The sequence below is a fragment of the Panthera leo genome, chromosome C1 (genome assembly GCF_018350215.1).
Source record: "Panthera leo isolate Ple1 chromosome C1, P.leo_Ple1_pat1.1, whole genome shotgun sequence".
NCBI classification, from domain to species: Eukaryota; Metazoa; Chordata; class Mammalia; order Carnivora; family Felidae; genus Panthera; species Panthera leo.
The window spans coordinates 164,828,485-164,841,747 of NC_056686.1; the positions used below are offsets into that span (position 1 = coordinate 164,828,485).

The 13,263-nt window shown below is 40.4% G+C and overlaps 1 protein-coding gene across 8 annotated transcripts in view; it reads right to left on the reverse strand.

Moving 5' to 3' along the window:
- Positions 1-13,263, reverse strand: part of PDE11A (phosphodiesterase 11A) — a 411,234-nt gene that overhangs the window by 58,921 nt on the left and 339,050 nt on the right. For all 8 annotated transcript variants that reach the window (XM_042949239.1, XM_042949237.1, XM_042949238.1 and 5 more), the window contains 2 exons: positions 6,810-6,900; positions 3,323-3,423 (listed from right to left, as the gene is read on the reverse strand). In XM_042949239.1, the coding sequence (XP_042805173.1) occupies positions 3,323-3,423; positions 6,810-6,900 (192 nt within the window). The remainder of the gene's footprint in view (positions 1-3,322; positions 3,424-6,809; positions 6,901-13,263) is intronic.

A 13,263-nucleotide genomic window follows, 5' to 3' on the forward strand; every position in this document is an offset into this window, starting at 1 on the left:
TGGGATTTTTGTTTTGAAACTATATATTAAAATTAATTAAAATTTATATTTATCAAGGTATTCCATGCACATAGTTAACAAATCAAACAATCCTAAAAAGCACATAATGAAACAAAACAATATTTTCCATATTGCTGCCTGTTTGTCCTTTGACTGTATTCCTCAATGCCTTAATTTTATTTATTTTGGCTATCCTATTTTTAATATCAAGAGCTTTTTCTTCTGTGGTTGTTCCTATTATTTTTTAAAGCATCCTGTTCTTGTTTCATGGATGCAATACATTAGCTGTCTAAAGATATTAATAATTGCTTTGGGGTTTTGTTTTCTTTCTCTCCCTGCTTTCTCTGAATTTCATTTTTCCCCATTTGCTTTGGCTTCTGTATTTCATATGGGAGTCTTTCACAAAGTGTTCTGTGAGCCTTGGTATCTCTTTGTATGTAATGGTCAGGCATTAAAAGGCTGAGCAGCAGTTGTATGTATGTGTCCTCCACACACATTACATGGGACATAGCTATACTAAAAATTGTTCCTTGTTTATATGAAATTCAAATTTAACTAGGATTCTTGTATTTCTATTTGCTAAATCTGACAACCCTGGATTTATGGCTTATGAACTCCTAGCTTCTGGGTGACTGGGCTATGGGTTTTCAATCCAGAGACTTGTTCCATTTCTTTTTATCCCCTGTTCTGGCTCTGTATCTCATTTCTACCTTGTATTTCCCTCAGTCCAGAGTTTGGTCTTTTATTTCTCTAGGGAATAAACCTCTGACTATCTCCAGGGGTAGAGGAAAAAAAGCTAACTGACTATGTTGGGGAAGGACTTTGTGGGCTCTGAGTGTTACATAAACTGACTTTCTATCAATCTTCTTGTCTTAAGCTTTGAGAGTCATATCCCCTTTTCATGGCATTTTTTTTTTTTTTTTTGTCCCTGGGCTCCTAACTAAGGTCTTACAGGGCAAACTATCTTGCTTCTCAGAGATGTTTTCCTCTGTGGGCCCTACTTTTCACTTCTGCTCTGCTAAATCAGTTACCATTTGTTGGTCAGTCTTCCGTTTTCCACTTATGTATTGACATCTCTTTTCAGTTGTTGCGTGCCCTCTCTCTTGCAGATTTATGCTTTTATTTTTCTTTAAATTTATTTGGTGTCATTTCAGTGGAGTTTCAGGAGGGAAAGGACACAGACACTTGGGCTCAGTCTACCAGGTTTAAGCAGAATGCCAGAATGTGATTTAAATCCAGACCAGTATACTTCCAAAGCCTTTACTCTTTCCACAATACCATGCACTAACTCATTCAGCAGAATCCAACAATAAATACCTAGGGCACAGATTGTTAGTTGTCTACTCCAATATCCCTCCTTCCTTTATTAACAATAGAGCCCCTACTTTTCAGCAGGGCACACAGCTACCCAAAATAAAGACTTCCTTTCCCAACCTTCCTTCAACCTGGGTTTGGCCAAATGACTAAATTCTGACCATTGAAATGTAAGTGCAAGAATTATGTGGAGTTTCCAAAAAACTCTCCTAAAAGATAGCTTGCATCACCTTTTGGCCCCTTTCTTCCTTGTCCCTTCTTTCTTTCTGCTTGTTGAAATGTGGACATTCTGGTTGGAACTTAAGCAGCTATCTTGGACTAAGGTCAAAACCATGTGCTGAAGGTGGCAGCTCAGAAAGATAAAAAGAGCACTGAGTCCCTGATGACTTCATATAGCTACTCTACCAGCTCCAGATTGTGGATCTCCAGATTTCTTCTACGTGACAGAGATGTAGTCCACTATTGTTTTGGGTTTTGTGTCCCTTACAATTGATTCTAATTCTAACTGACACAATAACAAAGGGCAGTTAAGATTTCAAAGGGAGTGAAACAAGCTTCCTAGAAAAGGTGATGGAGGAAATGGACCTTAAAGGAAAATTCAGCTGATGAGGAAGGGCAGGGACAGGATTTCATGCAGAAACAGTATGATTCGGGCATCAGGGCACTGTGTGAGATGTATTCAAAGTGTAATATGTAGACCAGTCTGGTTGGAGAAGACAAATCATGTAGGAGAGAAGTGGAAGATAAGAAGGAAAAAAGGTTAGGGGCAGATTATGGAGGGCCTTGAAACTTGAACTAAGTTTCCAGGTTGCTTTGAAAGCAATGAAATCACTGAAGGTTTTTGAGATGGAAGTTGGAGATATGTGATTAGAATGTGATGGTTAGACTGAAGAATTCCAGGGCCTTCTACATACCTATACAGGTTATATGGAGTTGAGGCTAAGGGAATAAATCTGATTTGAGAAAGAATATGGGTTCAAGAACTCATATGTAGGAACAAGGAGAAAAGAAACCTACAAAGAATCCAGAAAAAGAGGGAGAAAAGCAGCTGGATGTTGGGGAAGAGAAGAGGGTAGAAATTGACAATAAGAAGACTGTAAATCTTCAGAGGTCTCAAAGAAGCTAGACAATATCAGAAATGGGTAAAGGAGGACACTGAATTTGAGGACAAGGAAGTTTCTGGTGACCTGTGAAAGAACAATTTTTGTAGAATATGAAGGTGCACATTGGTCTTCAAAGCATAAGCAGGTGTTAGGAAAATGTGTTCCATTTATTTATTTTATTTTTTATTTTTTATTTTTTTGTGTTCCATTTATTTTGAAAGGTAGGCAGTAAAAGAAAGGTAAGTTGAAAAGCAATTAAAGATCTCCATCAGATCAAGTGGAAGAATTTTTTAAGGAAGGGAAACTGGTCTTTAAGAGGAAACTATGCATATTGGTGAAGGAAAAGACTTTCAGGCTGCCAAAAGAGGTGGTTTTGCTCCGGTGGAGTAGGTATCAGGGGAAATAAGAGGGATGGAATTTCTAGCTCAGATGGAGGCTTGAACTTTGGGAAAAAGGAGGACAGCTCTTTTGAGAAAGAGAGATAGAGTAGAGGCAAGAAATGAAGACTTGGATTTCAAGTCAACCTTTCAGCAACAAATCTTTCATTAGCATCATCAAAACCATTTTGGATTTCACCAGAAATAAAATAACCAAAAATAGCAATCTTAGCAAGTGTCTAAAATAAAAATGGCCATCACCTAGTTTCAGAGTCAAAAGTTTCAGACAAAGTTCATTAAACAGAAGAAAGCTATAAATCACGTGATGGTAGCCCTGATTTTCTTGTCTTACAGATACCACCTTAATGAAGTTCATTTAGATAAGGGAAAACAACAAAAAGTTTAGCTCATTTACACATTGATACCAGTGGTAGAATAACAGGCGACCCCCAATATGGACTTGAAAATTAATTACAAGATGAAATTTTAGATATCCATTTGTCAAATAGATCAAATGCCAATACCTACTCAAAGTACAGCGTGAGGTCTGTTGCTAATATTGACTGCTTCAAAAGCTGCATAAGGTCACTATATTCCTTGGAGGACAAATTAGCAAAGATGTTGTGACCCTGTAATGAGAAAGTAAAAAGTCACAAAAGACAACATTAAATCTGAGGTTGTCAACTACATGTCTCCTATATTTAAAAAAAAAAAAAAGTATGGGAACATGATAAAAACATTTTTTTAAAAAATTAATGAAATTTTGTGCAAATACAAACAGACCCTCTGGAAAACAGCAAAGCCAGAAAGTGCGACCATTTTTGAGGACAACCACCAAGAGGCACTTTATTATTCTTTATTAGTCCTAAATAGAAGACTCTGAAAATGTTTAAACTTGTGTTACTATGGATATGTTTGTGCCAATAACTCCATTTGGCTGCCATTTCCTGTGGAATTGTTGAGCGTAGAAATTGACAAAATATTTGAGAATCTTTCTGACCCTAAAATGAATACTAGTTTCACTAATAAAGACTTAAGTTGGCATTTTGGAAGCACTTGCTATGACAACAAATTACTTCAAGGAGGAGAAAGAAACCTTAGACCAGTGGTTTTTAACTGAGAGTGATTTTGGCAATATTTAGAGACTTTTTTATCATCACTCTGGTTGGGCATGCTATCAGGATCTGGTGGGTAGAGGCCTGGGATGCCGCTGAATCTCTGACAATGCATAGGATAGCCCCCACAATGAAGGTATACCGGCCCAGCGTGTCAACACTGCCGAGTTTGAGAAACTCGGCACAACTTAAATTGTGAAGATACATCTTAATGAAGTGTGTGGTAGATTAAATTCAGTACGTAATTACTGAGTCGCTAGAATGTATAAGATAGTGTTATTGGCATAGTTCTTGGGACTGCTAAGATGACTTTTACCTAGGAAAATTTGTACCTGTTATCTCCATACCTTTGGAAAGCACACTTCTTTTCATCAAAATTTGTTTTAGCTACATTAGACAGTTCTGCGATATTTTTAGTAAAGTGAAACAATCCTGTAAAGTGACCAACAATTCACTTAACTTGCTTTGAAAGTCAGGGGCTTTTCATTTATCAAGTCTTCTTAGCATGAGTTATGAACTCAAAAACATGTGGCCTGGGAACCGGAGGGGTTTTAAAGTGGGTGCTGAGAGCCAGAAGATGGTATGGAAGGAAGGGGCAGATGACTGCCTGAGAATAAACTATTCTCCGCTAAGAGGTAAATTAATTCTTTCAGGGAAACAGAATATCAATTAGCAAATTACTTCTTACCAGCTACCAGATGATAATCTCCTTCCCTGAGTTAATTTATCTCATTGGGTGAACCCTCCACTCCTTTAAGACTAGAGTATATTGGTTCCACCTGGGACCAGGTCCAATATTAATAGTAATTTTCAAATGAACTCTTCCAGACCCTTAATTCAGCCATTAAGAAGAAGACAAGTAAGTAAAGGTAGACCAAGCCATAATTCTGCCCAGGTTTCTTCGCCTGAGCCTTCCCCCATGGATCAATCATAGGTTGGTGCTCTGTGGCCTGGAAGAAAGTGGTTGGAAGCTGTGGAAAAGTCATCACCTGGATCCAGACAATGGCTAGCATCTCCCAGTGAAAGAAAATAGCTTTATGAGTAAGTTACAGTCAAAAGTATGTGGAGTTCAGAGAAAGCTGGTCTGAATTTGAGGATCTTGATCTTTTTGTGAGAGAGTGCGTTTTAACAATTTTAAAGAACATATAGTAACTGACACAATTTACAGCTAACAGAGTGATAAAGCTAGCCAGATAGGCTTTGATAAACCAAAACAGTTAATTTGCAGTCAGTGTATTGTTTACATGCAAATTGGCCTTCTACAGTGCCTCAAGGGTTTGGTCCCTGAAACAGATTTGTGCCCCTGAAATACTGCTTCTACTGTCATTTACATTTATGGAGGAGTGGTACGGATGAAAAGAAAACCAAGTGTGGAGGGAGAAAGGTCTGGAGTAGCTTGCCTCAGGCCTCTGTCTCATTTGAAAAGCAGGGTGCATTTTTGCCTTTCTGATGCGCAGGGCAGGGGTGTGTGTGGGATAATAGCCAGACCAGAACCCACACAACAGTTGCTCAGGATGAATTTCCATTGTCATTATTCTGTGTTCCTTACAGAGAACCCCGGAGTGAAGGCCAGCCAATGTGTTTTATTTGTATGAAGACAAATTCTGAGTTAGTGGGGTTTGTTTTTCCAAGGAGACAAACAAATTACCTTCCAAGAAAACCCTAACATCCTGTTCATAATCCCTGTTATTAGAAAGGTGGGAGTTTCTGGGGTCTGAGGTGTAAACTCATCATATTGCCAGTACAGAAAAGACAGTCTGCACCCAAGCTCCAAGCTCCTCCTAACCCTCCCTCCCTCTTCCATAGCGCTCAGCTCAAACATGGCTTCCATAGGAAAATTCCAGAGCTGCAGAGGCTGGGATGCTGGTTTCTGTCAGAGTTACTGAGAGGCTAACCCTTGATGTTTCATTCCCAACTGAAAATACATCTCCCTCAGCGGGTTTGCCCTTCCCCAGTTGCATTCGGGTTCCGGAGTGCTGACTCTCCTTTATGGGGTCGAAGAAGGCTTTTGTGATATTGCAAAAGACATGCTTTCTCAAGATAGGCTGGAGGGAAAAAAACCCTCCATATTTAATGATGCTATTCCAGCGAAGCAGGGCCTTAATGATGATAATAATAATAATTAATGGCACAGCTAGAGAACTGACAAATAATGGGGAACAGATGATCCCTTCTTGGCCTCAAAAAAAAAAAAAAAAGTCTGTACGCCTGCAGAAAATTAAACAGATCCTTTCCTGGCAATTTAAAACTCAGATGCCTCAGCCGGAGTCAGTTAGTGGTTTTTCTTTTTCTCTGTGGAGAGCTAAAAGTACACAAGTCCAACTATGTCTAACTCCTGCATTGCGACATGAAGCAAAATAAGGCATATGGCTTTAGCCTTGGGTCTCAAGTTTAGCTGCAATTCTCACTTTCAGACTGCTCTGACCAGCAATTTTGGGCTCTTTTTATCTTTCATAGCTTTCTCAATTGTGCTAATAAAGTGTAATTTTCTCACCCTGTTTCTATTTCTACCATCTTGTAAAATGGCTTCGACTTTTGCAAAATGGGAATGTGGGCCACTCACTACTTGGGTCAAGTCACTTTGCCAGTGGCTTCTGTGCTCCTTAAAGAAAATAAGCCCATGCTCTGGTGACAAGCTATAAGCCGTCTTTTCTGCTAAGTGAATCTGAAAAGTCTCCTTACCAATCATGAAACCCAAATGAATCAGCTCGGGAAGAACTGAATAAGGTTCTTGGTCAGGCATCTGAAAGGATTTTAAAAAGCCACCAAGAAAAGCAATAGTTTGGCCTAAAAAAACTTGTCTCTTTTCTCTGTATCTATGTGTAGCACTACAAAGAAAGAAGTAGCAAACATTGTTGTATTGGTTTTCTGACAAGGGGAGCAGAGTATTAGGCCTATACCTCACTTTGAAGGATCATCACAGCATGGTTAAAATGGTGATGCTCCAGGGTAGCAGAAGTTCCATACAGTTGGGCCAGGGCAGAGCCGCTCCTGAAAGAGGAGAGAAGCGTGAGTGACCAGGGCCCTCCACCCGCCAACGATTCTCCCAAGCCATTTCTTTGGATCAGACTGCTTTTCCTGCTTTGGCAAAGGAACAGGAGCATATATATTCTTAGGAAACCGGGCACTTCACTCATCCACGAAGTAAACTTTTCAAAAACCTTCTATGTGTTAGGCTAGATCCTGTGGATGATAAAATAGATAAGACACAGGCCATGTGGCTAAGAAATTCAGATGAGATGTGGTCATAAGATAAATAATGCACATAACACAAATACCATAGAAAGCGTTCCATGTCCAATCGAAGTGCTTCAGATGTTCCAAGGACAAAAGACAGAATTTGTAGCTTAGGGGAGGGATCAGGGTGCACTTCATGAACTAAACTGTATGTAGCTTCCGAGTGTTCACAACAACTAACCGTCCTATACCCAATGTATTTGCCTTTCCAGGGGAAAAGCCCTTGGGCATATTATGCAGAGTCCATTGAACCACTTTACAGGTAAGGCTGACAAGCTTCTCCTATGATTTCCCAGCTCACAGTCCCACTGTATCTCAGAGTAGAACTCTGGAAAGTTCCCTGGATTTGGAATCAGACCCTAGCTCTTGGAAAAAGCTTTGGACAGTTACTTGGGTGCTTTAAGGCTCAGTTTCTTGGTCTCTGAAATTGTGAAAATGCTACCTACCTCCTGTTATTTATGAAAATGTAATAAAATACTTGGAAGTGCTTATCATAATACATGACATGTAGTAGACTGCAGTCTATTAAATCAATTAAAACCCATATCAATTTCCATTTTAAATACTTGAAAAAGTTACTTTGAATTATCTGTAAATCCTGCTTATGCAGAACCAGTTAATTCTCAATAATATCAGTTCAGCAAAGTGTTCATTGGACATGTTCAAGTGTGTTCATTTCCAGCTCTTGTGGAAGGATTAGGATTTAGAGCATCTTAAGAGTCAAGAGAGATCCAGAGAATCCTATGGTTTAAAGGGCAATCACGGCAATCAGAGTCCCTGTGTTCTTTCCTGCTCATTCCAGGGAGTTTGGACATCAAAAGGGCAATTTGGCCTTTTCTTGGAAATGCCGGAGACTGACAGCTCACAGTCTGCACTGCTAATGAGAGGAGCCAAGAACTGCATATACGTGCAACGTGAAGGATTTTGGTCCTAAGCTGCCCTCCATCTCCACTGTGAAGCAGCCCAAGATCACAGCCAGATCAGGGGCCCAGGGGCCCATAATCTTGGAGAGACTCAGAGCTGACCACATGCTGGAGAAACACAGGGTTAGGTTCCATAGGTATCATCATGAATAGAGTTGCTAAGGGGGAGGGTGGTAACTACATTTTAATCAGGTATGTGTTGTTTCTTTAAATCTTACCTTCATCTATGCCATTTAATAAGTGCAAAATTGTTAGGCTAATCTTAGTAACCAGTGATTAATTAATATTTAATTTTAGTTAACTATTTTCTATCAGAGTTCCTTTTTATGAAAATACATTTTTCAAAATGCACCCTGGGTGCCTTTGTTTTTGATTTTGAAATTCCAGGATGTTTTATGTGCATATCATAGCTGATTGCCTGGCATGGAATAGGTGCTTAAAAAAATATTAGCTACTTGGTGGGGCGCCTGGGTGGCTCAGTCAGTTAGGCATCTGACTTGGGCTCTGGTCATGAACTCATGGTTAGTGAGTTTGAATCCTGCATCAGGTTCACTGCTGTCAGCGCAAGAGCCACTTTGGGATCCTCTGTCCCCCCTCCTTTTTTCTGCCCCTCCTCCATTCTCTCTCAAAAATAAATAATAAATTAAAAAAATATTAGCTGCTTGGCTAATAAGCTTACAGTAGTATGGCTAGAGATTATAGTTCAAACTTGAAGGTTGGCAGTAATAAGTATGTTACCATATATATATATATATGTATATATATATATATATATATACATATATATATATATACACACACACATATATATATGGCATATATATATGTATATATATACATATATATACACACATATATATATATGGCATATATATATGTATGTATATATATATATATATACAATTTGTATATATACATACAAATATATATATTGTCGATACATCTATATCTCCAAATTGTGGATATCCATATTATATATCTGAATTTCATGAGCACAGGAATATTAATACATGTGATTGTTTATGAAGCTCATTGTTGATTAGGTCATCCTGACATACTGAAGACTTTCATTTTTGGACAGGTGACACACCGAGAAGAGACTTATTAAAAAGAAAAGTCAAAGTGAAAATTCTTTCTGTACAGGCACTTTGCTCAGGCACCAAGAAATAAATGTGCAAAAACGTGCATAAGTTCTCCAGATATGGCTTATGGGAAAGTTTTAAAAGGAAAACTATGAAAGGTAATTAGGAAATTGAGAATTGCTGGGAGGTGGTGAGGAATGGGATTAGGCTGTCATGGCAGATTAATGTGCCCCAGGATTTCACTTCTGGGACCTGGCCGAAAGCGACAAGATGGGTTTTCATTCCCAATAAATGAGTATAAGAGATTATGCTAGAAATGAATAGAAGAAGTCTCCTAGGAGAATATACTACAAAGCTGCTTGGTACTGATATTTAATCATCGGGGGCAGCTGTAATGGAGATGGGGGGGGATGAGTGGGAAATGCTGTCCCTGGAGAAAACGGGAGAGAGGTGTTCACAGAGCAATTGCTAAGCGTGGTGGTATGGTGGCCCTCTCTACCTATTGATCATTCATTGCACGTGCTCCAATACTTAAAAATTAAGAATAAAATATGAAAATGCAAAGGTTCACTCATCAGAAAGGCTAAGAGAATAAATCATATTGTGCTATAACTAAAGTCACAACTTTTTATTATAGAGGCATTTTGCATTTTATATAGTAATTTGTCCCTTGCTAAATGTCTCTTGTTTCTTTATAGCCTTATATATGAATAAAAGGTACTGTATGCTTTGCCACGTAATAACTGGTGCATTTAAATCTATTTCCAAATCACTTGAAAGGTTGGAATTATACTGTGACTACTTTTAGGGAAGGGACTGTTTGTTATGCGTCTTTATTTCTCCCACAATGCCTAGCACAGAGCCTTGCACAAAAAAAGCACTCAATGATTGTGGAATAACAAAGGAAATAAGGACTAGATTTCTTCCTATGGCTTTTCTAAACAATGGCATGCTTACTGAATAAGTGTTATTCTAATCAATAAAAAGGTAATCCCTTCACCATGATTTAAAAGGTCTCTTTCAGTATTCGTTGTTGAAGGACATTTTAACAAGAGGGTGGGTGGTGGTGATGTTTGGTATCCTAAGTTCAAAAGGAACTCTCTTAGGTAGAAGCAGGGCTGATAGACATCCCGTGAGCTGGTTAAGTTGTGTACGGGATTAATCATCTCGCGGAAACATGTCAGACTGTCTTGGAAGAGTAGATTTTGATCATGTGGTATAAGGATGCAAAAAAGAAAAACCAAAAACCCAAAACCCCCGAACTTTGAATTCTAATATCAGCAATCAGCAACTTAACCCTTATCTCATATGTTGAAAGTTGTTTAATCTTACACCAGTCACTTGAGACTTGGGAACTGTGGTGTTTACATGGGGTGTCTATCTGATCAGATGGGGCCCTCAGATGTGGGGGGATGATATGGTGGAAGCCAACGGCGCTGGTGGTGAAAGAATTCACCTGAGGCTGAAGAAAGGATAGAAGTTTATTGGGTACACTGCAAGGGAGCAGTGGGCAGGACAGCAGAGGGAGAGGCTGTCTGCAAGGAGGCAGTGGGTGGGGGCTGTTTTTAAAGGGGGAAGATGAGGAAGTATGGTAAAGTATGGAATTCTCCCTTTTTTGGCAACTGTGCCCGGTTGTAAGTAGCCCATTGGTCAGTTAGGATATTTGCAGGTGGGTCGATCACCTGATGGGATGGTTTGCATTCAGCCGGGTGGTCACTATGGACACTTCCTACATTCCATTGCTCAAGCTTGTTTGCCTAAAAGTGGCCTCTACAGGGACCCCTCAGTTTCCATTTTTGTAAAGTTAAGGTGTTGAAAAATATGATGACCAAGGTCTAGTTCATTTCTAGGATTTTTTATGGCTCTGTGTCTTGATTTGCTGGATGTCAAAATATATTGTAGTTTTCCAGAGCTCACATATATGGCAAGTCAGCTAATAACCTGGAAGCTTAAAGGCCCCAAATAAATAATACAAAGTCATGAAAGGGAATATGATGCGGTGGTTAAGCAATGGCTTTTGGAATCAGATAGTCTGGGTCCAAACACTGTTGTGCCACATTCTGGATGCATGAATCTGGGCAAGTTACTTCCCTGAGGCTCAGGCCCTCCTGGTTAAATGGAGACAAAGATATCTACCCTACAAGTATGTTGGTGAGCACTGGAGGTAGGATACAACAAGTACATTGTAGTACTTCTCATTGTCTCAGGCACTGTCAGTTGCAAAAAAACAGAAATCAATTAGAAGCAGCTTCATTAAAGAGGTTGATTAAATGATAAAAGAAACTTTGAGGGAACCCAGTTATCACAAGTGTGGCTGGGTCTCCTGGCAATGGAGTAGAGATGTGGAAAGCCAGGGATCAAGTCTGCTTTTTCTGTCTCCAAGGTTGTATAATATTTTTTTCTGTTTCTCTATGAATATTTACTTTCTTCTTCTCTTCTCTCTGCAGACTCACTTTCTTGTTTCTCTTATCTATTTCTGTCATCACGGCTTTCCCAAAATGGCAGCCTACAGCTCCCAAGTCTCTGTGATCCACAGCTTGGATCTCAACAGATAACTGAGTCAGTATCATGGTAATCCAACTCTGAATTCCTGGTATATGAAATATGATTAGCTGGGTTTTAATCAGGTGTGTATTCTTGGTCCAAAGACCTGAGAGGTCAATTAGCAAAAAGGGCCGCCTTTCTCAGTGTGATACACAGGCTCTCTCTGGAAGGGGATGTTGGTATCTGAGAACAAGTATTGTGCACTTGACTCTTAAAAGAACCCACAAGGTGCTCAGTCTGGCTTTATGAACATATTTCTAACACATTTATCTCCTCTTTATGCATAAGTGGCAGAATGGTAGGGGGCTGGAGACAGGGGGCTAAAGGAAGATACACTGACTATGATGGTACCTCAGAGATAAAACCCAGGGGGTGATGCTTTCGGAGGAGTTTGGGGCAAGAAGGAGAAGAAGGGCATTCCAGGATAGAGAAGCAGCAAACCTGGGAGCAGAGAGAGGTGAACTAACATGGCCCCATTGAGGACACCAATAGCCCCTGTGTCTGGGACACTGATGCATTGATGGGGGGTGGGGGTGGGAGGAGTGGGTGCTGGGCCAGGAAAATGGGCAGGAGCCCAACTGAAAAGGGCCTTCAGGAGGGCTAAACCAAGTAATTTGAACATATCCTGAAAGTCACAGGAGGCCAGTGAATGTTTTTTAAGCAGGAGAGTGACTTAGTCAGCTTTGTGAATTACAAAGATTATTCTTTTTTAAAAAAAAATTTTTTTAACGTTTTATTTATTTTTGAGACAGAGAGAGACAGAGCATGAATGGGGGAGGGGCAGAGAGAGAGGGAGACACAGAATCGGAAGTAGGCTCCAGGCTCTGAGCCATCAGCCCAGAGCCCAATGCGGGGCTCGAACTCACGGACTGCGAGATCGTGACCTGAGCTGAAGTCGGACGCTTAACCGACTGAGCCACCCAGGCGCCCCACAAAGATTATTCTTGAGTGCCAAGGGGGTTGGGGGGAGACTGGAGGAGGGAATATGGGTTGCTTGCTGTAGCAACCCAGGATGGGTGCAAAGAAGCAGTAGTTACCCAATAATGCAGATATGTCAGTTTTGGGGTGCTAAGGAGAGAATCTGGGTGACTGGTGGATTTCTGGCCCTGCAGATATGTCAGTTTTGGGGTGCTAAGGAGAGAATCTGGGTGACTGGTGGATTTCTGGCCCTGCTATTCACTAGGATAGAGGAAAAGAGAGAGGTGTAGAGGCAAAGACTGAGACTGAGGTGGCTGTGGGGCTCCAATAGGAAGACAGAGTTCCTGGAAGGAGGGAGTGACAAAATGTGGCTCATGGCAAGAAACGTCAAGAAAGAAGGCCAAAAAGAGTGTCCATCAGCTTTGGGAACAGGGGCCATTGGTGGGCTCCCCTGGGAAGGTGGAACTGGATGGCCATGTAGGAGGCGGGGGTTGAGGAAGTGAAGACAACAACAGACAACCCTCCAAGAAGACTGACTGGAAAGTAAGGGAGAGAAAGAGAACCGAAGCCGGAGGGAGAAGTAGGGTTGGAGGCAGGCTTCTTCAAGATGGTGGAGAATCGCTCACATTAACAGGATGCTGAGCACTAGT